This window comes from Amaranthus tricolor, chromosome 13 (assembly GCF_026212465.1).
Source record: "Amaranthus tricolor cultivar Red isolate AtriRed21 chromosome 13, ASM2621246v1, whole genome shotgun sequence".
In the NCBI taxonomy this organism is placed as follows: domain Eukaryota; kingdom Viridiplantae; phylum Streptophyta; class Magnoliopsida; order Caryophyllales; family Amaranthaceae; genus Amaranthus; species Amaranthus tricolor.
In genome coordinates, this window is record NC_080059.1 from 21,126,356 (window position 1) to 21,152,622 (window position 26,267).

General features: G+C 33.1%; 1 protein-coding gene across 2 annotated transcripts; it reads right to left on the reverse strand.

Moving 5' to 3' along the window:
• Nucleotides 1–9,963: 9,963 nt before the first annotated feature.
• Nucleotides 9,964–15,886, reverse strand: LOC130799011 (dolichyl-diphosphooligosaccharide--protein glycosyltransferase subunit 1A). Of its 2 annotated transcripts, XM_057662113.1 has the most exons (10): nt 15,667–15,886; nt 14,696–14,740; nt 13,361–13,995; nt 13,116–13,263; nt 12,860–13,036; nt 11,689–11,757; nt 11,497–11,586; nt 10,776–10,934; nt 10,452–10,676; nt 9,964–10,329 (listed from the first exon to the last, which is right to left on the reverse strand). In XM_057662113.1, the coding sequence occupies exons 1-10, from the start codon at nt 15,781–15,783 to the stop codon at nt 10,138–10,140; spliced, it is 1,857 nt and encodes a 618-aa protein (XP_057518096.1). In that variant the 5' UTR covers nt 15,784–15,886; the 3' UTR covers nt 9,964–10,137. The 2 variants fall into 2 exon arrangements, with proteins under 2 accessions (XP_057518096.1, XP_057518097.1); XM_057662114.1 differs by lacking the exon at nt 9,964–10,329 and having other exon boundaries at nt 10,437–10,676; nt 15,667–15,821.
• Between the last annotated feature and the right edge of the window lie 10,381 nt (nt 15,887–26,267).

Consider the following 26,267-nt stretch of genomic DNA (forward strand, 5'->3'; position numbering starts at 1 on the left):
GAACAAACAGAACGACCATCCGCCTGTCAGCCCACCTTGCACAGCACGGATGACACTACCTACTACATAGATGGAAGTGGGAACTTGGAGGATGGCATCTCTGTACATGGACCAAGAAGTCAAGGTCCAAGAACCATGTTGATAGTACTCACAGAATCCACAAACTCAGCTACAAGGTCCCCTGCTCGACAGTTTTGTAATAAAGCCAATACTTAGAATATATAGGCTGTTTTGTTTTCTGTTCTAATTTGACATGTAATATACGCGCTTGATGATTAAGCTCGGAAGTATTTATGTTTGTTAGAGTCCTTAATCAGCCCCGGTTTCACATCAAAACCAAGTTTGAGCTACTTTATGCGCAAAAGTGTTAAAAACGGTTAAAAACGCATAAAATCGCAACTTAACACGTAATTTCTAGCATATGACTACGATTTTCAATTCTTACCACTTCAACACATTAATATATACCAAATAGTGTTTTGTGCCAAGTTTCGTGCAAAACAAACCAAGTTTGAGCTACTTTACGCGCGAAAGTGCCAAAAACGGTTAAAAACGCATAAAATCGCAACTTAACACGTAATTTCTAACATATGACTATGATTTTCAATTCTAACCACTTCAACACAATAATATATACCAAATAGTGTTGTGTGCCAAGTTTCGTGCATAACAAAAACAAAGTTTGAGCTACTTTACGCGCAAAAGTGCCAAAAACGCATAAAATCGCAACTTAACACGTAATTTCTAGCATATGACTATGATTTTCAATTTTAACCACTTCAACACAATAATATATACCAAATAGTGTTGTGTGCCAAGTTTCGTGCATAACAAACCAAGTTTGAGCTACTTTACGCGCGAAATTGACAAAAACGCTTAAAAACGCATAAAATCGCAACTTAACACGTAATTTCTAGCATATGAGTATGATTTTCAATTCTATCCACTTCAACACAATAATATATACCAATAATTTGTAGAAAATCTGATACAAATGTGGTTGTATGAAATGAAGATACTAAAGGAGCCCACACAAGGCTGCATACAGACCTCACGACACAGCAGCAAACTAGTGACCAGACCACCTTGCATGACACGTGGAGACTAAACCTATGCATCCAGGACCTAGGCTAAAGTTAAATGGAATCTCGGTACTTAGATCTAGCTATCAAGGTCCTTAAACCATTCTAACAATCCCCGTGGACTCCTAGAAGCTGAGCTGAAGGAGGGCTGCTCGACAGTTTGCTAGATCAGAATTGTCTAAGTGTTTGTGGTTGTTTCGTGTTCTTTTAATGATCATTTGTAGTTTTTGTGATCCAAATATGGATCTAAATATGGACAGCCCACAAATCAAGACAAACCAAGCCAAGACAAGCCAAGAAGAGTACACGGCTGAACAACCTACATCCAGAGACAAACCTATTGGTTTGATACTTACTGACTTGATGACTACCCCCACTGCTGCACCTACTGATTTGAACGTGTCAAATAAGGAAGGCTAGATTCACTCTAGACCAAACATGAATGTCCAAACATGGAAAATTCAGGAGGAAGCAATGAGGAACATCACAGCAACATTTGAGCAAAACAGAAACAAGTATTCTATTCAACAGGCCACAGAACAAACAGAACGACCATCTGTCTGTCAGCCCACCTTGCAGCGCACGGATGACACTACCTACTACATAGATGGACGTGGGAACTTGGAGGATGGCATCTCTGTACATGGACCAAGAAGTCAAGGTCCAAGAACCATGTTGATAGTACTCACAGAATCCACAAACTCAGCTACAAGGTCCCCTGCTCGACAGTTTTGTAATAAAGACGATACATAGAATATATAGGTTGTTTTGTTTTCTGTTCTAATTTGACATGTAATGTACGCGCTTGATGATTAAGCACGGAAGTAGTTATGTTTGTTAGAGTCCTTAATCAGCCCCGGTTTCGCATCAAAACCAAGTTTGAGCTACTTTATGCGCAAAAGTGTTAAAAACGGTCAAAAACGCATAAAATGGCAACTTAACACGTAATTTCTAGCATATGACTACGATTTTCAATTCTAACCACTTCAACACATTAATATATACCAAATAGTGTTTTGTGCCAAGTTTCGTGCAAAACAAACCAAGTTTGAGCTACTTTACGCGCGAAAGTGCCAAAAACGGTTAAAAACGCATAAAATCGCAACTTAACACGTAATTTCTAGCATATGACTATGATTTTCAATTCTAACCACTTCAACACAATAATATATACCAAATAGTGTTGTGTGCCAAGTTTCGTGCATAACAGACCAAGTTTGAGCTACTTTACGCGCAAAAGTGCCAAAAACGCATAAAATCGCAACTTAACACGTAATTTCTAGCATATGACTATGATTTTCAATTTTAACCACTTCAACACAATAATATATACCAAATAGTGTTGTGTGCCAAGTTTCGTGCATAACAAACCAAGTTTAAGCTACTTTACGCGCGAAATTGACAAAAACGCTTAAAAACGCATAAAATCGCAACTTAACACGTAATTTCTAGCATATGACTATGATTTTCAATTCTAACCACTTCAACACAATAATATATACCAAATAGTATTGTGTGCCAAGTTTTGTGCATAACAAACCAAGTTTGTGCTACTTTACGCGCGAAATTGACAAAAACGCATAAAATCGCAACTTAACACGTAACTTCTAGCATATGACTATGATTTTCAATTCTAACAACTTCAACACAATAATATATACCAAATAGTGTTGTGTGCCAAGTTTCGTGCAAAACAAACCAAGTTTGAGCTACTTTACGCGCGAAAGTGCCAAAAACGGTTAAAAACGCATAAAATCGAATTTGTGTACCTTTATTGATGTCCATTTTGGAAATGTGGCTCGGGATGTAGATCCCATTTGTCCACGCACTTTTTTCATTGTGCTGAAACGCATGGGAAAAGTAATACTATTTATATATCTATATAACACTTAATTAAATCAACTTGGTAAAATAATTAATATTACATACGCATTTTACAACGCTTTGAATTTTGTGTTACGAGGCGGGCTTTGAGGTTTTTGTAATGAGTCGAAGACGTGCACAGTGTTCGTTAAAGGACATATGACCAAAAGTATCCAATGCAAACTACAAACACAAATTTAAAATCAACAAATTAGAGATTAGGTGACTTTAAAAATCAAAAGATAAGTTCAATTTCAAAAATAAAACTTACTCTTCCACATATGAAGCCAGAATGAATGTGTGCTTAGATGCAAGGGAATTAGTCAAAGCAGTCTGAATGTATGCTCTGACGTCATCTGGATCATTTACACATTTACTACCCGAAATCGACTCAGGACAAAACCATCAAATTTTTATTGGAGGTTCGCAAGAATTTAGCTCCACCTTCGTTTCCCGTTTTGACCTTTTTGGTCGTACGGGCACGCCTCTTCGTAATCCAGCCAGTTACTAACTTGGATTTGAAATCTCTGAAGCTTTCAGCAACAGCTGAAAGAAACACATTCTTCTTGTCCTCATCGCTCTCGATGTGGAAAAGATTTTACAAAAAAAATTTATATTTATTACTGTCAATCAAATTAATTTTAAAATGAAAATAAATGAGTAAAAATAGTAAAGTTGCTTACCACAGTATCATTCCATAGAGAGTTCTTCAAACCCTCTGGAACCTCGTTCCATGCGTGCAATATGGAAAGCTTGCGGATACATAGACCCACTTGTTTTCCATATTGCCTACGCCATTTTCCGCAGGGTTGACCCAATGCATTGTATTCCAAATGCATGGGTTCTATGACTTTGAGGTTTTTTGTAGGACCTCGCCCTTTTCTTTTCTTACTGGTAGTGGGAGCATCCATTGGTGGGGCGTCTTCAGTTTCAAAATCATTGTTTGGTCTTCTTCGCTGTCATAACTACGATGCTCATTATCCGAGGTCTCAATCTCGGGGACAATTTCGTCTCTGAATAGATGCATTGTATATCAGTACCTGAAAGAGTATGAATAGAAATATATTAGAAAATAAGCTAAGTAATATTAAGAATATGACTAAAACAATTCTAATACGTTCAACACAATAATATATAACTTGATGTTCAACCGCAATACTACAAAATTCTAATACGCCATCAATAAATTCAGACGATTCAATGCTCCCATACATCCAAGAACGATCGTTTGTCATCCTAATTAGTGTGATTAATTGATTCAAAACAAAATTAATACACAACTTTTAAACATATATACTTAACGAACTCTAAATAACCACAAAATTAAGTAATAATCATTCTTTTAACACTAATTAACCCAAATAATAACACAATGTTTTTTAAACTGTCCAAATGATGTTTATTATAGTAACCATTATTAATATTCATAAAAAAACAATAAAAATAAAATCACATTCATAAACTTTGACAACTAATTAACATTCATATCAACAACTCATTCATTTAACCATAAACAACCCTAATTAAACCTAATTTACAAACTCGAAATAAATTATGATAAATTTAAAACATAAAAACCACACACATTGATAAATAAAATGAAGAAATTACTTTAAAATATAACAAAACATGATATATATGATAAATTTAAAACTTAAAAACAACAACAACATACACATTCATAAAGTATGACAAATTTAAACCTAACTTACAAAATCAAAATGAAAAAGATACCTTGAATTTCGTGGGTTTTGATGGGTTGTGTATAACCTATACAATGAAAAAAATTAGTATAAAAAAACTAAATCCTTAAAACATAATGAAGGTTGAAGAACTTAAATTAAGCTTGAAAAAATAATACCTTGAAGAACAATAGAAGAAAACCGATGTACTGTATATGTGTTCAAAGTTTATGAAAATTCTAAGTTTGAAGTTTAATTTGATAATGAACAAGAACGGTTTTGAAGAATGATGATGAACAAGAACAGTAGAAGAACAAGAACAGTAGAAGAAAAAAATCGTTGTACTGTATCGAAGTTTATGAAAATTCGATGTTTGAAGTTTGATAATGAACAAGAGAAGTTTGAAGAAGTCTGGAATAGAACGAATTATAAGGAGAACGAAGGAAAACAGTATGCGTGTTCGTTTAGTGCGTGCAGTATAAGGAAACCGAAGGGTTATTTCTCATGAAAATATAAACGTTAAAATATAAAGGGCGCCATTTTAGTAAACTTAATTGCTCCGATTAAAGACCACAACCGCAGCAGTTATTAAAATTCAAGGCCTATTTGCTGCGGGCACAACACAAACCGCAACATTTATATGTTCAACTGAGTATTTGTTGCGGTCAAGGCATAGAACCGCAACAATTAATGTTTTTTTTTTCTTGTTGTTTTTCCTACTTTATGAAAATTCAATGTTTGAAGTTTGATAATGAACAAGAGAAGTTTGAAGAAGTCTGGAATGGAACGAATTATAAGGAGAACGAAGGAAAACAGTATGCGTACGTGTTCGTTTTGTGAAGCGTTTTTTCAATGGAGAAGATGATGAAGTTTGATGAAGTTTGATGAAGAGCAGATGATGAAGTTTGATGATGAACTAACAAGAACAGTACATAGAAGTTTGAAGTTTGAGTATGGAGAAGATAAACTGCTGTGTTCGTCGTGCGTGTGTTTGTTTGTGGTAATGAAACAGAAGCTTATAAGGGTTTTATGAAAATATAAACGTTAAAGCTGGGCGCCATTTTAATATATACTATTTGCTGCGGTCAAAGGGATAAACCGCAGCAATTGAGTGTTATTTGCTGCGGTCACAAGCATAACCGCAGTAATTAAGCTTGCAACGGTTTATTTGCTGCGGTTAGGTCCTAAAATCGCAGCAATTGTTTGGTTTTTTTTTCTTATTCTTTTTCCTATTTATTGCTGCGTATATACAATAACCGCAGCAAATAATAAGCAGCAAATACGTTTTTTTCCACTAGTGATAGTTGAAGTGTGAATAACATCACCATCAAGTATAGGTTTCCCATTCCCCGAATAGATGACATGTTAGATGAGCTCACAGGGGCACAATGGTTTAGTAAAATTGACTTAAGAAGTGGGTATCATCAAATTAGAATGAAGGAGGGAGACGAGTGGAAAACAGCCTTCAAAACCAAATATGGGTTGTATGAATGGCTTGTCATGCCATTTGGTCTTACTGGGGCTCCAAGTACCTTCATGAGATTGATGAATGAGATACTCAGACCATTCTTAGGGAAATTTGTAGTTGTATACCTAGATGATATTTTGATATATAGCAAGGAATTAGAAGAACATTTTAGGCATTTGAGATTAGTTTTCAAGGTTCTTAGGGAACAAAAATTGTATGGAAAACTAGAGAAGTGCCACTTTCTAAGTCAAGAAATTAGTTTCTTAGGATTCATCATCAATAGAGAAGGGGTAAAAGCAGATCCTAAAAAAATAGAGGTTATTAAGGATTGGCCAATACCTAGTAGTATCACTCAAATAAGATCTTTTCACGGTTTGGCTTCTTTTTACAGGAGATTTATACATAACTTCAGTTCTATTATGGCCCCAATTACGAAATGCACAAAGAAGGGGGAATTTAACTGGACACAAGGAGCACAAAAAGCCTTTGAACAAATTAAGGAAGCTATGTGTAGAGCATCGGTCTTGAAGCTACCAGATTTCACTCAACCTTTTGAGGTTGAATGTGATGCCTGTGGCAAAGGAATAGGAGCAGTTCTTACACAAGGGGGAGACTTGTTGCGTTCTTTAGAGAAAAATTAAATCAAAGCGGGTTAAATTACTCCACTTACGATAAAGAATTTTATGCCATGATTAGAGCCCTAGAACACTAGACACATTACCTTAAATTCAACCTTTTGTGCTACATTCTGATCATGAATCTCTTCAATATATAAATGGACAAAAGAAATTGAGTCCAAGACATGCTAAATGGGTAGAGTTCAAGCAAACGTTTAATTTTGTGGCTAAATACAAAACGGGAAAAATCAATATTGTAGCAGAAGCTCTAAGTAGGAAGCACCATTTGTTGTCCATATTAGAAGCAAAAATATTAGGTTTTGAAATGATTAAACCTCTTTATTTAGATGATGATGACTTCAAAGATCTATACTTAGAATGTTAGTCTACACCTAAAGGACTTTTTCATGTTGAAAATGGTTTTATGTTCAAAGGAAATAGGCTCTGTATTCCCAAATCACCTATAAGATTGTTATTGGTAAAAGAAGTACATGAAGGTGCTTTAGGAGGTCATTTTGGTATACAAAAAACTCTTGATATGGTTGCACAACATTTTTATTGGCCTAAGATGTTAGGGACCATAGGAAAATACATTTTAAAATGTGAAACATGTATCAAGGCTAAATTGACTTTCCATAGGGGGGGAATATAAACCTTTACCTGTTGCTGATAGACCATGGGAACATGTCAGTATGGATTTTATAATGACTCTACCTCGAACACAACGGGAAAAGGATGCCATTATGGTGGTTGTAGACAGGTTCTCTAAAATGGCTCACTTCATTGCTTGTCATAAGGTCGATAATGCTAATAATGTGGCTAAACTGTACTTTGCAGAAGTTGTACGGTTGCATGGGGTCCCTAGAACAATTGTATCTGATAGGGATAGTAAATTCTTAAATTTTTTTTGGAACACCCTGTGGAGACTGCTTGGCACTAAGTTACTATTTAGCACCTCCCACCATCCTGAAACAAATGGTCAAACCGAGGTCACAAATAGAACCTTAAGTACTCTCCTTAGGACTCTTGTTAAGACAAACACTAAGGATTGGGATCTAAAATTGTGCCATGCCGAGTTTGCCTACAATAAAAGTCCAAGTTATACCACTAAGCATTCTCCCTTTGAGAGTGTATATGGAGTGAACCCTTTAATGCCTATTTCACTAATTGATCTTCCTATTCATTGTAAGTACCACTCAGATGCTAAACAACAAGCTGTAAGGATGTTACAACTTCATGAACAGATTAGGACAAACATAATCAAAGCAAATACAACAGCAAAGCAAACAAGGGCATAAAGCATAAAGAACTTCAAGAAGGAGACTTGGTGTGGATACACTTGAGGAAGGATAGATTTCCTAAATATAGACAAAATAAACTACTTCCAAGAGCTGATGGTCCTTTCAAAATATTGAAAAAGATTGGGGATAAAGCTTACAAGATAGACCTTCCCAACACATATAGGATTTCTGATACATTCAACATTGGCGATTTGCAAAAGTATGAAGGCAACACAGAATTGAGGACAATTCTGTTTGAAGAAGGAGGGAATGATCCAATTATGATCCCACAAGCTAACACAAACCATAATGATTGGATCAATACCAACAAGCCTACTGACTTGGACATTGACTTGGGCATTACTGAACCCGTTGACTTGAACAAGAAAGCTGAGGAAGAGCATCTCCAATCTAGACCAAATATGAATAACAAAGCATGGCAATACCAAGAGGAATCAATAGAAGACCTCCCAACAATATCCAAACAGAACAGGAGCCTGCTCCATGGTCCACAGACAACAGAACAAGCAAAACGACCAACCGTCTGTCAGCCTACCTTGCACAGCATTGAGAATACAACCTGCTGCATGGATGGACGTAAGAACTTGGAAGATGGCATCTTTATACATGGACCAAGAAGTCAAGGTCCAAGAACCATACTAATAGTACTCACAGAATCCACAAACTCAGCTGCAAGGTCCCCTACTCGACAGTTTTGTGATGCAGCTGATACTTAGAATATATAGGTCGTTTTGTTTTCTGTTTTGATTTGTCATGTATTGCACGCGCTTAAACAATAAAGCACGGAGGTAGTTATATTCGATTAGGCGCCAAATAGGGCCGTTAGAGTCTTATAAAAAGGGCTAACCTCACTTGTATCAACATTCAGATTATTCAATACAGATTTCTTCAAGCAATTGTTGTTTCAATTGCTATCCTGTGAGAGTCCTTTGTGAGTGAAGCAAAGTGAGTTTTCAGGTTTATTCCACAAGAATTGGAAGAGTGAATTTCAATTTGAGTGTGAGGAAGAGGCCAATCGATCTAGTGAAGATCATTTGTCTCTATCCACGGCATAGGAACCATTCCTTGGAGTTGTTCTGGCCAACCTTCTATTTTCATTCAAAATAGAAGGGGTGTGTGTGTGTGTTGTGTCATCGTGTCAAGATCAGTCTTGACATTGGTTCTTGGAGGAAATTATCACTGTTCTTGGAGTATTCAATCTATTCTCGCATCAGTTATAGCAGGGATTCTCTCCAGTTTTTAATTTTTTTATGGAAAATGACTTAATAAACTGGTTATGGCTTATGGGTTAATTAGGTGCACCTCAAGCAAACACTCCTTAACGTTAAGACTATTTAAGATTAATTAAAAGTTTGAATTATTATAGAAAAATCAGTTCAATATTAAATTATTCAGGATCATTTATGTATTTATTAATTATGTTTGATCATTCTTTTTGACAATTATAGATCTATTGTTGCCTTTGAAGAAACAAATCTAGGTTGTAAAGTTTTGGGTTGTCATAAGCTAGATAGGAGGTTTTTGGGTTTGCCGCCGGCTAGGTCGGTGTTTTGGGTAGGGTGGGGGTTGTTTTCTCTATTTATTTGTTCTATATTTTTGGTTTTGGAAAAAATTTAAGTAAACCAAATAATAACCGATCAAACAAGTTGAAGGTTATATTATTGCATAAAAGTAAAACCCATCAAGTTGAAATAATTAATAATTAATATATCATAATATAACTAGAATGCATAAAGTTAGGATGTTTATTTTTAATTTTTTCTAATTCTTAACTTATGTGTGAATTATCAAGTTTAGATTCATATAGCAATTTTCTAATTACTATCATCAACACTAAAAAAATATTAAACGTCTAATTATTACGATAAAATAAGGTTAATCACTGATTGGATAGAATATAGCAGAATCCTAATAGTAATATTAGTGTTTTTATGCTCGCGGGATCCAAAGTGTCACTGTCTAGAAAAACCTTTTGTATAATGGTAGTCTTACTACATCATATTCATTGTGGTACAAAATTGGATAGAAAACAGCAACCCAATAGAGCCAAAGCCAATGTCTAATGTCTGCAGTGTACCAAAAAACTAATCAGTTGCATGGCCAAAACCTATGAAAAAAACCTACTCAAATTTCATCTAGATACTCTAAAAGATCATCAACTTCCTTTCTCAAGGCTGTTATTTTTTGCTGGTGGGGAGCAACCCGATTCTCAGTGTCCCGACCACTCAACTTCTTTTCGTAAGAGTCTACCACAATTGAATGCTTGGAAATTAACCTCTCTTGCAATTCTCGCTCTTTCGTAACAAGTTCTTCCGCCTACAAAAATCAATTTATGATTTAATGAATCCCGAAAAGAGAAGATTAAATTCCATAGGAAACACTCTTAAAATTATTGTCTTAACTCTAACCGGCATTTAAATAACTCAGAAATTACAAACCTTGGGAAAGATTTGCGCCCCTTGCGGAGATGACTGCAAGGATATAAGCAAGGGCTTTAACTCCTTTGAAAACTCTTTGAGCAAACTATCAGAGGTTTTGCGAGCAGTTTTACAAGCTTGAACATTTCCGGTTCTTGACAGCTCGCGCAGTGATGCCTCCAGCTTATCATGGATTGTCAAACATCGATTGATAATATTCTCTAGCTGTTGGATTGTAGTTTGCACCTAATATGCATAGGGTGAAAACACGAGACCAATTGTAGCATGCATGAATAGGTTCACCATGAACGAATATTCCATACAAGTTGAACGATATAACCTTACCTCATCCCACTGCAATTTCGCCAAATAAGACGTAGAGGACTTGGAAATAGAAAAATCAGCATGAGAGTACGCAATACAAGCAACAAAAAGGGAGAAAAATCCCAAAATCAACATCAAAGGTTCCCTGAGCAAGGACAAACAGTTGAACTTGTAGTAGACCTGAGATCCATGAGACACCATTGATATAAGAACTATAAGTGTAGAAACTCGTGCCTTTCACGATGTTTTTAGTATCAAGATATATATAAACATGATATTAAAAACATAATGTCAGAGACATTATGCAGTAAAAATACTCAATATTGACATTAATATGTATAAATTAACCTTGTGATTTTGGAAATTGTCAACAATATATTGTGCAGTATATTATATTCTCTAACTTTCTCAATTTAACTATAAATAAAAAAAATTAGTCAAAGATACCTTAATGGTGGAGATATTGTTCAAGATCAAAATGTCATGTCATTTTTTTCAGCCAATAAATGAGTTCCATTTGGCGTAACTTTCTTTAGTCGTGACACTTGGTATTTTCCAAACATTTTAGTATAATGTATGATACTAACTGGCAACAGACATCATTATTTCGGAAGATGTAGTTTGAAAAAACGGATGCTTAATACCTTAAACACATAACATCATTATTAAACAGACACGAGACAAAAGAATGTTAAAGATTACACATACACATTGTTTATCTGTGAAGGCATGAAAATTATACCTGAAAATTTTGATTATGCTCTGGAACTGCATTCACCTTCCGCAGAACTATTACTGGTCGGCCACTAATATCCAGATGACTTACTTTAGTCTGCTTGAATTGAAATATTAGGTTAAAAAAAGATAAGTTCGAAAAAAAGGGAGCAAGGGAGGGAGAGGGGGGAAGGACAATTTTGCAAAATTGGTTTTGAACCTCTTGCCATTGTTCTACTTCAAATGGAACAGAAACAGACAAGTCTGTTGAGCCCTCTGGCAAAACAACCTGCAGCAACAATCAAAATTGTAAGAAAGTTTGCACAATCTTTAGTGTAATTCAAGAGTCGAGATCAAATAACAGCATGCTAAAACAACAACATTACATTCTCGCAATGCCATTAAATGTCAAACACAAAAAATTGGGAAAAAAGCTTGCAAACTAAATCTTTTTGTATTTGAAATGATCAAATTTAAAAATCATCATCCACCATACATATTTGGGAAAGCATCGTCGAACAATACTAAGGCTATTTGGTATTTAGAACATTGATGGAAAACTTGACACGTCAATAGGGAACTGAAAGGATTACAGTGAGAGGGATGGACAATTATTTATTTTCATCCTGAGCAATGGAAAAAAAAACGCAGTCGCAGATGCGTAGCAAATACATTTGCAATGTCGCAGAAAACGGCCATAACGGAGTGATAATCCGAGTAACGGCCAGTGCTGTGTGATTTTAAAAAAATAAAAAATAAAAAATCACATAAGGGAAGTTTGAACTTATAATTGCATTTTTGTTGCTGAAGTATTATTATTATGCAATAATATGCCTATATGAGGTACCATTAGTGTATAATTAATTAAATTTTTAGTTATTAGTTACTTGTTTTGTTCATCAACTAAAACTATGAGTAAGTATAATTCTAGTGATCGTAATAATTAAAGTTAATGAGTATTAATAAAATTTTAACGGGGAGACAAATAACGTAATGGTGAAATATCGATTTGACAATGAAATAACAGTCGTTACACGTTATGTAAAAGTCAAAATTGCATTTAGACCGTGAAAATTCATGCACCATTATATAACGGAATTCAACGTCGCAACAACGCTCAAAAACAGAATATAACCGTAAGACATTACGCCTAGTTTTTGGAATTCAAATAGAATAAAATGAGATGTTATTTTGGGCCATCCTAACTCTATGAGATCAACAAGGCAACATTTTCATACTTCCTATTTCCTAATTAATGCAGCACAAGAGACTAAGAATGCTAAGTCAATTATTGTTATCATGCATGATACATGTCCAACACCATGTTGCACACATTTCAGCATAAATAGAGAATAACAAGAGATCTACATTGAACCTTCACGAAATTATACCTTAACTATTAGCTCATTAACAACCAGCTCATCTATAGGGCTTCCAAAAGAAATGTTGACAAAACGTTTCCCTTCGGCCTCAAATAAGTATTCCATCAGTGGCAAGCCATATCCAAAGGTAAAGAATGTTTTCCAGCCACCAAACAACGGAAACCTTGGTTCTATTGCTAGCTCAGTCTGCAAGTATAACGAAAGATCAAACAAAAGCCAATAATAAGAACACAAAACAACCTTACAACACATAGAAAAACTTCACCTTTATCGAATTACCCCACAAATTAGAAGTGGAGATATTTCCAATTTCATCTCGATAGTAGATTGAATGTGTTCTTGGTGGTAATTTAGCCACCAGCCATCCAAACGCAGATGCACCTTTTGTATGTGGGCTCATCTGATAATCAAGTCTGCATATACAAACAATGCAAAATCCACATTGTAAGCAAAACAAATTGATAATACAGGTGTCCAAAACTTGATAAGCATTGGCAAAAAAGATCTAACCTAGAAAATTCACCCTTGAGAATGGCACCTCCATGGACAAGATTATAATGTTCAGTAATCTGTACATTGCCCCAGTGTGAAATTTCTATCTCACGCACTAGTTTCTGAGCAACTGTGTATGGCTTGTTATATTCATAATGAACAACAATTGGGGAATATGAGAATGGAGATTTGTTCTCATATGGTCCATACTTAATCTCGGAACCTTGAGCTTTGCTATTTTCTAGTTTTGTGTAAGATTCAATTCTTGCGTCAGGCAGTTTAACACTTAGAGTCTGGACCTTAACTGCATATGGGGACAAAATATATGCACTATCTTGGAATACAACAAGCTGAAAATCACCTTGAGAAACTTGCTCTGGGAATGGTTTCAAGATTTGAGCAAAAACAGCTAAAACCTCCAAATTTAAGCCTTCTCCCTTTGATAGCTTCTTGGGTAGAGATACAGAATAGGATGTTAAAGATTGAGGCATCTCCACAGATTGGAAAGGCTTAACAGGGAGACTAGCCCCACGACTTTTGGTCTTCCCTCTGCCTTCATTATGATAAGCTGACACCAAGGCCAAATGTTTTGCTTGCTGATCTGGAAAGGTAATCACCAATTCTGAAACTTCATCATTTCCATCATTCTCCACCTACAATATGTCGATCCAGAATTTAGAAAATAATATGTGCACAAGGTAGTAATTGAAAATGTACAGCAGCTGGCAGACTTGATGAATCAACAAAAGACTAAACAACACGCATTGTTGGAGTCAAACCAGAACTAAAAATGAAATCTTAGCCTATATGCAACCTCATCAGAAAAAAATGCTAAAGAGTTCCCCAATTACTCTTGAACTAGATTTTCTAATAACAAGCATTTTTTTTGAAAGATAATAACAAGCATATTAGCCTACATGGAGGTTCAATACTAAATCATAGGTGACAGTCAATCTGAGCTCTGACAATAGATTTGGTTTATTGATCATTTTGCAAGTTCTTTTATCAATTCAGCAGCAGAAGTGAAATTCACGAAGTAGAAGGATATGAACATGAATTCTGCAACCTCAACACTACCAGGATTGACAACTCAACTAACCCTCCTGAGTCAAGAGTTCTTTTCACAGTAAATTCAGACCTGAAGCTAGGACATTACAAGTTCACAAAGAAATGTACACAAGCGAAAGTTATTACTAAGTAGCTAGATTATGTTCATCATTACTGAACCTCACTTTTTAGCTAAAATACTCCATTCCTCCCACCACCAATCATAAACTACAAATGTTGTATAAAATTACAAAATATGAATAGGTACGATTTCGATGGCAATGATGAGGGAGCAAGAAAAATCACCTTAAGAGTGGAGGTAATGCGCACAATGTGAGATGTCAAATCAATCTGCACCAAGAAAATAAGTAATACTTGAGCTAAAACATCAAGAAAAAGACATAACTTCATCTATAAACACAGGGAAAAGTACAAAGAAAATCTCAATCTAAAGCATAAAAAGAAGCATATGCAAGAGAAAACATATTTCACTTCAACCTCTGCAAATATTTCAAGTGAAAAAAGGACTCTCAAGCATAGTGAAAAACAAGGCCACATCCTGAAGGTTTGCAAATTTACCAAATCAATATTACCCGCATTGTAAAGAAGTAGAAAACCGTATAAGGCTGCTTCTAGATATAATTTATGGTTTTGGCGGATATTTGCCAGTACCACAATTTTGCATCACACTGTTATCACAATTGCAACTTACTAATTTTTTACACTTTGATCTCATACGCAACTCCAAGGCATAAACAAAAAACCTCATAACTAAAAGCTCATAAATCTCTTTTGTAATAGACACAAAACCTCAAAAAATCATAAGAAAAAAAAAGAAAGAAAAACGACCCACTAAATCACGAGTTAACATCATCTATAAAGCACCTACATTTTCATTGATATAAACAAGATGCAACCACATACACAAACAAAGATCATAAGCTAAAACCCATGATTAACCACCATCTAATTACAATATATAAAAATACCAGATGAATGATTCTTAATGAAAAAGTGCCCACTACATTGATGATAACACTACCTAGTAAAGTACACACCTTTTCCTTGATATTACAAGATTCAACTACATGAACTAAAAACCCATACGGCCAAACATACAAAAAATGATCATGAGCAAAACTGATAATTAATCTGCACCTTATTACATTATAACTAAATCCCAGATCAATTATTCGTCAATTTTGTAAAGAAGCATCCTTGTTTATCAAAAGGAATCCATAATGAAATCAAAAGGGAAGGGAGATAGAGAGACTTACTCGACGGTCAACCTTGGAAAGAATGAGATCGGAAGAAACAAGGGAGGAGAAAAAGGCAAATGAGAAGAGGATGAAAAGTAATCCTAGATCCAGCTTCATTTTGCTTCCTATCCCCATTTTTGATGTGTTCTGGTTTGTAGAAATAATAAAATCGGGGTTTTTATGTCCTTCACTAAGTAAAAACTTCAATAAAATTGTCAAAGGTCAAAATTACCCCAATAAATTAAATTTTGCTATGAAGTAATGCCTTAAAATATTAATTTCTAAATATGATTTATAGGCACTGGAAAAATTTCTAGACCAATTACATTAGATAGTGTTTGGAAACAAGCATGCCATTTGAAAATTTGAAATTTAATGTTGGAAATTCCAAAACATGAATTTCAAATTCAAATTTAGTGTTTAGCAAATATTAAAATTTTCGAATTCAAAATTTAAATTCCAAAGGTTGTTTCGCAATCTTTGTAATCACAAATCATTGATTTCAATTTTATTCAGTATGGTAACTATATGTAATTGTGATCACTAAATTCAATCATCCTTGCAAAATGACTTAATATATGAATTACATGACAAGGTAAAATATAATACTAACACACTGCTTGCACTCAAAATTTGAGTATGTGATCACCCTTAGAGATTGCCCATGATTGACCCTACAAATTGATTCCTTTACAACTACTATTCAACTTTAAAATCTAGTTAGAAAGACTAATTAGACTATAATACTACTAATGAACTAAATTTCTAGAAAAATATTACGAGTGTAGACATAATATTACCCAATCTAACTTTTCATTTTCAGTTAAAGTCTTAAGCATTTCAAACTATTCCACATTGTTCAGAAATCGCTTCACTGCCTTCAACACTTCCTGTCGATCAAGTTCGACAACTCTTGAAACAACATTGTAGACCTCTTTAGAATCAAGCTTTAGAGGGTTTCTTGATATCATATACTCCTTAAATGTCTCCGCAAAGCTAGTAATAGCAGCAGCAAAACGATCCCTCTTTAATTTCTTGCTTGAAGACTCTCCCGAAGTTGCATCTGGGATGTGGGCACCTTGCTTTTCAGTTTCCAAAGTAGCAGTTGACTCTTCGTGTTGCTCAACACCATCACCAATCGCTCTATTCACTGATACAAAAGCACAAATGTTATCCTAATTCTCTATCCTTTTGTTCATATAAGCAGCGACATTTTGATTATCCTGCATAATGTTGGAAAAGAAAGATGCTTAGATTAATCATCAATAGTCAATCCATATAACACAACATTATCACGATAATTCACAGTTACTGCATAAAGGATATAATCTCATTGTGTTTGATTGATAATCAGAAAAGCATACCTTACAATATTCGTTCTATTAGGAAAAATCATTCATACCATTCTCAAGCATCTTTTTCTCATCATTCCACGTAAACTTAGTGTAAGTTTTAATGTCAGCGATGATTGCATGATGTTTCTTCCATACCTTAATCCTATTTTTCGCATGATCCATCATAATAAATAGGCCCAATTCATTCCTTATCTTATCGACAACAACTTGATAAGTTTGAGGCTTGAAATCACCTTCACCTTTATTCCCCTCGTTTATTTGGTCGATTAATGTTGAAGCGAGAATTGCATCCATTTGAGGAGTCCAAGATACATAACCTCTCTTTGATGTTGAGCTTGAACCCAAGTGCCTTTTCACTTGTTTGTTCATTATGATAGAGAACTACAAAATGAGTTAAAATAATTTGTTCCGCCCTCAAGCGTCATAGCAAAATACTTATGTAAATTCAACAATTCAATATCAAACAGATGATATTAGGAAATGTGTACAAAATTGAGGTCAATTGCCATTTGCATTCCCATAAAAGAATTACACCAAATAATAGGATTAGTTGTGCAAACAGTAAGAACCAACATCAGCATAACCGGTAATACTCATCTATGACAGTAAAATCTTCCATTTAAGCTTATGAACATCAACAAAAACGTTAACAGTAAGATTCAAACAGAAAATATACACATACCCATCAACTAGACATTCCTACATAAAATCACAATTTTGCAGTTAACCATAAGAAATCCTTGCAAAAACAATTTCAAGTTCTAAAAATCATAAATACCCATGACATTTGATTCAACTATTACTCAAAATCAAAAGTGAATAAGCCGAAATCAACTAAGTCAAAACTACCCAAATAACACTAATAACAGTCCTATAATGTTCAATCTCTTCCACTTTAATTATTCCTAGGTTGTGCCCGTCGCCTTTGGTAATCCACAAACATTTTTCTTGCAAGCTCATCTCTAAAATTATTCCACTCGGGTGATGAACATACAAGTGAAATGTAAGCTTCTTCCCATTCTTCATCAATTCCAAGTACATTTGATAATTCGTTATCTACCTCATGTAATAAATCCCTTCTTCTAGTTTCTCTTCCCTCAAGAAATTATGAAGTATGAAATAAGCATTTATAATTCTAACTTGAGTCATCTTTCCAAAAAAACCCAGATGTCTAAGAATACTCCAACGTTTCTCCAATAACACAAAGGCTCTTTCAATTGTGTTTCGAGCCGAAGAATGCCTCAAGTTAAAAAGCTCCTTATAATTTGTTGGAGTATTCCCTCGCCATAAATTAAATGATACCGAGTACCTCTATAAGGAGCTAAGAATCCTTAGCTGTTAGTGAATCCCAAATCAATAAGAAGAAATTTATTCCTAAGTACTTTTAGTCCATTAGGCCTCCGAAGAGCATCACGAAGGATGCGAGGATCTAAAGTCGATCCTTCCCAACCAAGTAAAACATACGTGAAGCAAAGATTTGAATCACAAGAAGCCAAGACATTTATGCTTATATCCCCCTTTCTATCTCGATAGCAGGATCGATCCTCAATGGGCACCGTCATTTTAACATGGGTCCCATCAAGGGCTCCAACAACACCCTTAAAGTACCTCCACTTAATGTCCTCAGAACAATCAGTATTGTGAATAACTGGTTTGATATATTACTTCCCTAGTTTAAGAACGACTTCAAATACAATGTGAAATTGACGACCCACTGTCTCTCCTGAATGAGCAATGATCCCTTGTACTACTCTATTTTTCAAATCATGGGCTAGAATATGAAGGAATATTGCGTCAATTTCTTTCACCGTTACATACCTAGTAGTCTTTAATCCTCCATTGATTTGCGAAATGTTACATAACTTCTCAAAGAAGTGTGTTAAAACGCAATTGATCGCAACATATCCTATCATTTTTCAAGTCTAACATCCAAAAGGCCCTCTTTTTAGCACGAAAATTTTTATCCCAAGAAACCTCTCTCACCCTATACTTTTGACTATATTAGGCTCTTAAAACTACTAAAATGAAACTCACAATTGACTAAGCATTATCTCTATCATCATCATTTTTCCTTACACGCTTTCATGAGTCTTGAATAATTAATTCTTCTGACATATTCTACAATTTTTAGAAAAAGATGTAAAATTAAAATTATCTCTTAGCATTTGATATTTAAAGGATGAAATATGAAACAAAAATCGTCATAGAGCTTCCACATTGTTAATCATGAATAATCAATAGCATACTCTTCTTGAACCAAACAGGAGGCCACAAAAAAGAAAAAAGGACACAAAAAACGACTAAACAACTTTTTGTTGTCAAATACATTGAAAGAGGTACCAAGGTAAAACCTCATTGCTTTTTCTCTTGTTAAAATTATTAGGACTATAATTTATCTTTATTTTTTCTGAGAAAAAAATAAAAGTTTCCTGAAACATTTCAATTTTATAATTACAAATACTCCCACCTACCCACATGCACAACAAGAAGATCCCGAGATAATAGAGTTAATCATTCGAGTTCAAAGAAAAGAGACAGAAGCGTTCAAAGTGGGTGAGAAAGGTGAACTAAGAATAAACGAGAGATTGTGTATACTTGCAACAAATGCAACAAGACCACCCTCTGTATATGAACAGCACAAGGTTGATTTTGGGAACAACACTGAGAACACAAACAATGAAGGCACAAGTATGGAGGAACAAAGAGTTGATCCCAGCCCAGCCCATGTTGAGCAAAGAACTAAGGAACAACTACTCCATGCCTTGAACATACACGATTCAACATGGAGGAAAGCATACATAGTCTTGTACTTGGAAGAGGAGGCATAAAGGACGAATAAGGAACAACCTGGTGTTCCCAAATGCAAACAGAAGACCCAGCACGTTCTATTTTTAGGCTTCCGTTTTCTGTTATAGTCGTTAGGATTTTAGGCGCCTTTTTCTTGATTGTTAGCCGTTAGAAGATGAAAGCCAAATATATAAATAAGGCTCTCCTCACAAATTGTATCATCCCAGTATTCAAGTTTTTCAAATTCATTCAAGTTAGTTAATAACAATTTGATCATTCAGAGAACAAAGTGTTTGTTTCTGTTTTGCCATTTTCTGTCTTATAAGGTTGAGTATGTTCAAGCCTTCGTAGATTCATACTTCTCCAAGATCACGTTGATCATTGAGAGAATGTGAGGATTAAGGCCTTGTATTCCTTAGGGGAATCAGTGTCTTCTTCCAGGATAAGTAGTCAATCAAGATTACTTAGAAACCCAATCAAACAGACGAATTGATCAATAAAACGTCTGTTCTTATTGTCTGTATAATTGCTCGTGTGATAAAAGGTAACAAACGACATCTTTCGCTGCAAACTTGGTCCAATACCAGACAACACTGAGTTGAAAGAAGAGATTTTAAAAGAAGGACACCAAGGAATGTTTCACTTACACTCTGGTAGAGATAAGATGATTGAAGAATTAAGGAAACTATTTTGGTGGAAAGGTATGAGAAAAGATGTAGCTGAATTTGTATCTCGGTGTTTGATTTGCCAGAAGGTGAAATTTGAAAGGCAGAAGAGTTCTAGACTACTTCAACCACTAGAAATCCCTGAATGGAAATGTGATTTCCATATCCATGGATTTTGTAGTTGGATTACCAAGAACACAACGAGGAAATGACACAATTTGGGTAATAGTTGCAAGATTCCTGCCGATGTAGGGATCATGGTCAGTAAAACAATTGGCTGACGCTTATGTTCGAGAAATTATAAGGTTACATGGAGTATCGAGAACAATTATGTCTGACAGAGACCAAAAATTTTTGTCACGATTTTGGGAAAAGTTACAAGAAGCATTCGGATCTAAACTATGTTTAAGTACCGCATTTCATCCGGCTACTGATGGTCAAACTGAAAGAACCATCCAGACATTAGAGAATCTTTTGAGATGTTGTATTCTTGAATTTGGTGGTTCATGGGAGCATAAATTGCCTTTGATATAATTTTCATACAACAACAGCTATCAATTTAGCATCAAGATGGCACCAAATGAAGCCTTATACGGGAGAAAATGTCGAGTGCCGTTGTGTTGGGATCAGATGGACCGAAATGTGCCTGAAGGACCAGATCTTATCCAAGACTCTATTGATAGCTTGAGGGTGGTGCAAGAAAACATAAAGGCAGCACAAAGTAGACAGAAGAGTTATGCAGACAACCGTCGCAGAGCTTTGCAGTTTGATGAAGGTGACAAAGTGTTTCTAAAGATTTCGCCAACGAAAAGAGTCCAACGCTTTGGGATAAAAGGGAAGCTAAGCCCTAAATTTATCGGACCTTTTGAAATTTCAAAAAGAGTAGGGGAAGTGGCATACGAACTAGCTTTACCCCCGGGTTTAGCTATAGTTCATAATGTATTCCATGTTTCTCAGTTGAGAAAGTATATCCACGACCCATCACATGTGTTAGTTCACGAACCCCTCCAAATTGATGAAAACCTAGCTTATGAAGAAAGACCAATTAGAATTCTGCATCGTCGTGAAAGAATTGAGGAATAAAAGAATTCCTCAAATTAAAGTGCTATGGTCGAACCATCATGTCGAAGAAGCAACTTGGGAAAGCGAAACTGATATGAGAGAACGCTATCCCCAGTTGTTCTTTTAGGATCATGTTTCGGAACGAAACTATGTTGAGGGGGGAAGAGTTGTGACAGACCGTTTTTCTTAATCTTAAATATTTTGACAAATTCAACAATCGTTTCGTTTTTATTTCTTTTTAATGCCTTTTCGAAATGTTATTCCAATTGTTTTTAAAGTTCTTGATTTTTCTTTATATATAATTTATTTCTCTTAAAATAAATTACCTAAATATTAAGTCTAGCTAAATTACCTACAATAACTTAATCTTTTTATTTCCTATATTAATTTATGAATAAAAATAAAAATATATATAATAATAATATAATTTGAAAAAAAATAAAATAAAATAAAATAAATCAAGTGTAAAAAGTTGGTGGCAAGATAACTAAGCTAGATGCCAAAAAAAAAAATAATAATTTAGTCTTATCTTTTAGATAAAACCAAGAATAAAGATCCTAGATTTTAATTTCTTGCCCATGAAGGAAAATTAAAATAATAAATAATTTTACAATCTTAACCTATTTATAAGGGAAGTGTATTGTGGGTAAAGAAAAAGGGAGGAGAAGGAAAAAAAAATTATTAATTCATAAGAGCTAAATCCTAAAAAATAAAAACTCAAAAAACCCTAGAAAAATTCCTAAAAATTCTCAAAAATTTCCTAATATTAGTATTTAGTGTTAATAATAGAAATTCAAGGGGAAGAAGCTAATTTTGTGGCTTGAAATTCTACAACAAAAGAAATTTATTAATAGTAAAATTATCAAAGGTATAAATTCTTACATATATTTATTTACATAAAATTATGCCCATAAATTTTATGTGTTTAGTATATATAAATCAAATTTTCTGGAAATTTTGGTGAATTAATTCGTTATAATTTATTTTATATAATTTATTCATTTAAATTGCCAAAAATCGCATAATCTGAAATAATATAAATTAAAATAGTAAACATTAATATTTTTAAACGAAAAATTTTCTGTACATATATATATATATATATATATATATATATATATATATATATATATATATATATATATATATATATATATATATATATATATACATATATATATATATATATATATATATATATATATATATATATATATATATATATATATATATATATATATATATATATATATATATGAGATATAAATTTTGTATTGATTTCGTGAATTATAGTTGAGTATAAATATTATTATTAATTTTTGCTAAAAAACGCATAAAATAAGGAAATTCATAAATTGGGTTAATAAAAATTAATTCTGGAAAAAAATAATTTATTTTAGTGTTACTGTATTTTCTTTTCATTTAATATATTTTTGTGAAATTTTGTGATATTTAAATTTTAAAAAAATAAATTAATAATCCAAATTGTTATTATAGGCAAAAAGAAAGAAAAATGAAAATAATAATTAAAGTTAATTTATTTTGGTGAATAAGAATATACACCAAATCATTTAATAATAAGTTATTTATTTTAAAATATTTTGTATAGATTTTGATCTTAAGGAAATTAATTATTCATGTACTAAATCTAAAAATAAGCTATTAAGGAATTAATTAAATAAAATAAAATTTTATTTCCTAAAAATTTGGATAAATGGGCTAGGATCTATGATAAACCCAATATGTCCTTTTTAAGACATTTTTAGTATTTATTTATGAAGGAACTATTTATTCTATCATTTATAATAAATAGACATTTAAGAAATTGATTATTAAGAAATTAATAAAGCTTAAATGAAAATTTAGCTATAAATAAATACTAAAGACCCAATCTAGTTTTTTAATAAATGACTATTTATATGTAAGTTGTTACAAATTAATTTCTATTATATGTTATTGTAATGTTGCATTTACATGAAAACAGTAACATGATAATAAAAAGGCTTGATAGTAAGGAAATGCCGAACCATGCTTCCGACATGTAAAAAACGTGGGACGTAGCACATTTTTGTAATTTATTGTGCTACATCCACCATCTAGCCAAGGATTGATATTTATATGTTTAAAGGAGAAATACAAAGTTGAGAGGAATTACAATGAAGATTATGTGTAGAAGAGATGAGCTAATTTAGGGAGAAGACTAAGCATAGAAGGAAGGTTTAAGTATGAGACTTTGGTGCACTAATAACTCAGTATATAGAGGACTATTTATAGGGGAAGTAATTACAAGAATGGGGGCAGCAACTTAGTGTACACAGCAGCAGGCATCACCTTTTGAAAACAGAAGCCAAACAGTAGCAGATCACAAACAGGGCACCAGCTTCTAGGTTGTTTTCCTTAGTATCAAGCTTTTTTATTATCATGTTATTGTTTTCATATAAATGCAACATTACAATAACATATAATAGAAATTAATTTGTAACAACTTACATATAAATAGTCATTTATTAAAAAACTAAAATGGGTCTTTAGTATTTATTTATAGCTAAATTTTCATTTAAGCTTTATTAATTTCTTAATAATCAATTTCATAAATGTCTATTTATTATAAATGATAGAATAAATAGTTCCTTCATAAATAAATACTAAAAATCTCTGAAAAAGGACATATTGGGTTTCTTATAGATCCTAGCCCATTTATCCAAATTTTTAGGAAATAAAATTTTATTTTATTTAATTAATTCCTTAATAGCTTATTTTTAGATTTAGTACATGAATAATTAATTTCCTTAAGATCAAAATCTACACAAAATATTTTAAAATAAATAACTTATTATCAAATGAGTTGGTGTATATTCTTCTTCACCAAAATAAATTAACATTAACTACTATTTTTATTTTTCTTTCTTTTTGCCTATAATAACAATTTAGATTATTAATTTATTTCTTTAAAATTTAAATATCACAAAATTTCACAAAAATAAATTAAATGAAAAGAAAATACAGTAACACTAAAATAATTTTTTTTTTCAGAATTAATTATTTTTAACCCAATTTATGAATTTCCTGCGTTTTTTAGCAAAAATTTATAATAATATGTATACTCAACTATAATTCACGAAATTAATACAAAATTTATATTTCATATATATATATATGTACAGAAAAATTTTCGTTTAAAAATATTAATGTTTACTATTTTAATTTATATTATTTCAGATTATGCGATTTTTGGCAATTTAAATGAATAAATCATATAAAATAAATTATAACGAATTAATTCACCAAAATTTCCAGAAAATTTAATTTATATATACTAAACACATATAAAATTTATGGGCATAATTTTATGTAAATAAATATATGTAAGAATTTATACCTTTAATAATTTTACTATTAATCAATTTTCTTTGTTGTAGAATTTCAAGCCACAAAATTAGCTTCTTCCCCTTAAATTTCTATAATTAACACTAAATACTATTATTAGGAAATTTTTGAGAATTTTTAGAAATATTTCTAGGGTTTTTTGAGTTTTTTTTTTAGGAATTAGCTCTTGTTGTGCGACAGCGGAAGCAAAGTCGATGAACAACAATGAAACAACAAGAAATTCAATGCAAACAACAAGAAAATTGACACAAGAAATTAACGTGGTTCACTATCAACGTGATAGCTACGTCCACTGGCACCGAGAACAAACAATTTCACTATGATCGCAAAGAATACAAGATGAATTACAATCACGCTCACAAATTACGATGACTCTCTTGTGATCTCTCTTTTAATTTGTGAATCATACAACCCTAGGCTAACAAGGAGGTGTATTTATAATAAAACGACTTGAAAGACGATTTTAGGGCCTAAGTAACCACAAATAACCGACCATAAATATAGGTAACCGTCCCAAAAGACGGTTCCCGTGAAAAGAAACTTCAATTGCGCGACCCGCGTAAAATTACGCGAGCCGCGAAGCAAGACCAGAAGCAACTCCTCGCCCCACGTAGCTTGATCAGAACAGGCTCTGCGCCCCGCGGAGATCATTCTGTCCCACAATTGATCTTCTTCCTATTTTGCTAGTTTGAGTCATTACTTAGCAACAACTCGTATGAATTAATAATTTTTTTTTCCTTCTCCTCCCTTTTTCTTTACCCACGGTACACTTCCCTTATAAATAGGCTAAGATTGTAAAATTATTTATTATTTTAATTTTCCATCATGGGCAAGAAATTAAAAATCCAAGATCTTTATTCTTGGTTTTATCTAAAAGATAAGACTAAAATTTTTTTTGGGATCTAGCTTAGTTATCTTGCCGCCAACCTTTTACACTTCATTTATTTTATTTTTTTTAAATTTTATTATTATTATATATATTTTTATTTTTAATCATAAATTAATATAGGAAATAAAAAGATTAAGTTATTATAAGTAATTTAGCTAGACTTAATATTTAGGTAATTTATTTTAAGAGAAATAAATTATATATAAAAGAAAATCAAGAACTTTAAAAACGATTGGAATAAAATTTCGAAACGGCATTAAAAAGAAAACGGATATTTCATGATATACCACTGAGTTTCTTCGAAATTCACCATATACCACACGAAATGTTTTAATTCACCATATATCATTGAGTTTACGTCTGTTAGCACAGAATACCATTAATGACAACTGCCGTCAGTGTGCCGTTTGTGGTAAATTACCAGTATGCCCTTACGCATTCAACTGGCGCCATTATTAGGCTTGATAAACGGTG

What these genes read in the sequence shown, in the direction of transcription:
- LOC130799011 (XM_057662113.1), bottom strand. Translation starts at nt 15,783, where the DNA reads ATGGGGATAGGAAGCAAAATGAAGCTGGATCTAGGATTACTTTTCATC. An exon ending in TTTCCAAGGTTGACCGTCGA is followed by an intron (nt 14,741 to 15,666) that starts GTAAGTCTCTCT and finishes TTCTTGGTGCAG; the next exon opens with ATTGATTTGACATCTCACAT. An exon ending in GGGCGCAAATCTTTCCCAAG is followed by an intron (nt 10,330 to 10,451) that starts GTTTGTAATTTC and finishes TGATTTTTGTAG; the next exon opens with GCGGAAGAACTTGTTACGAA.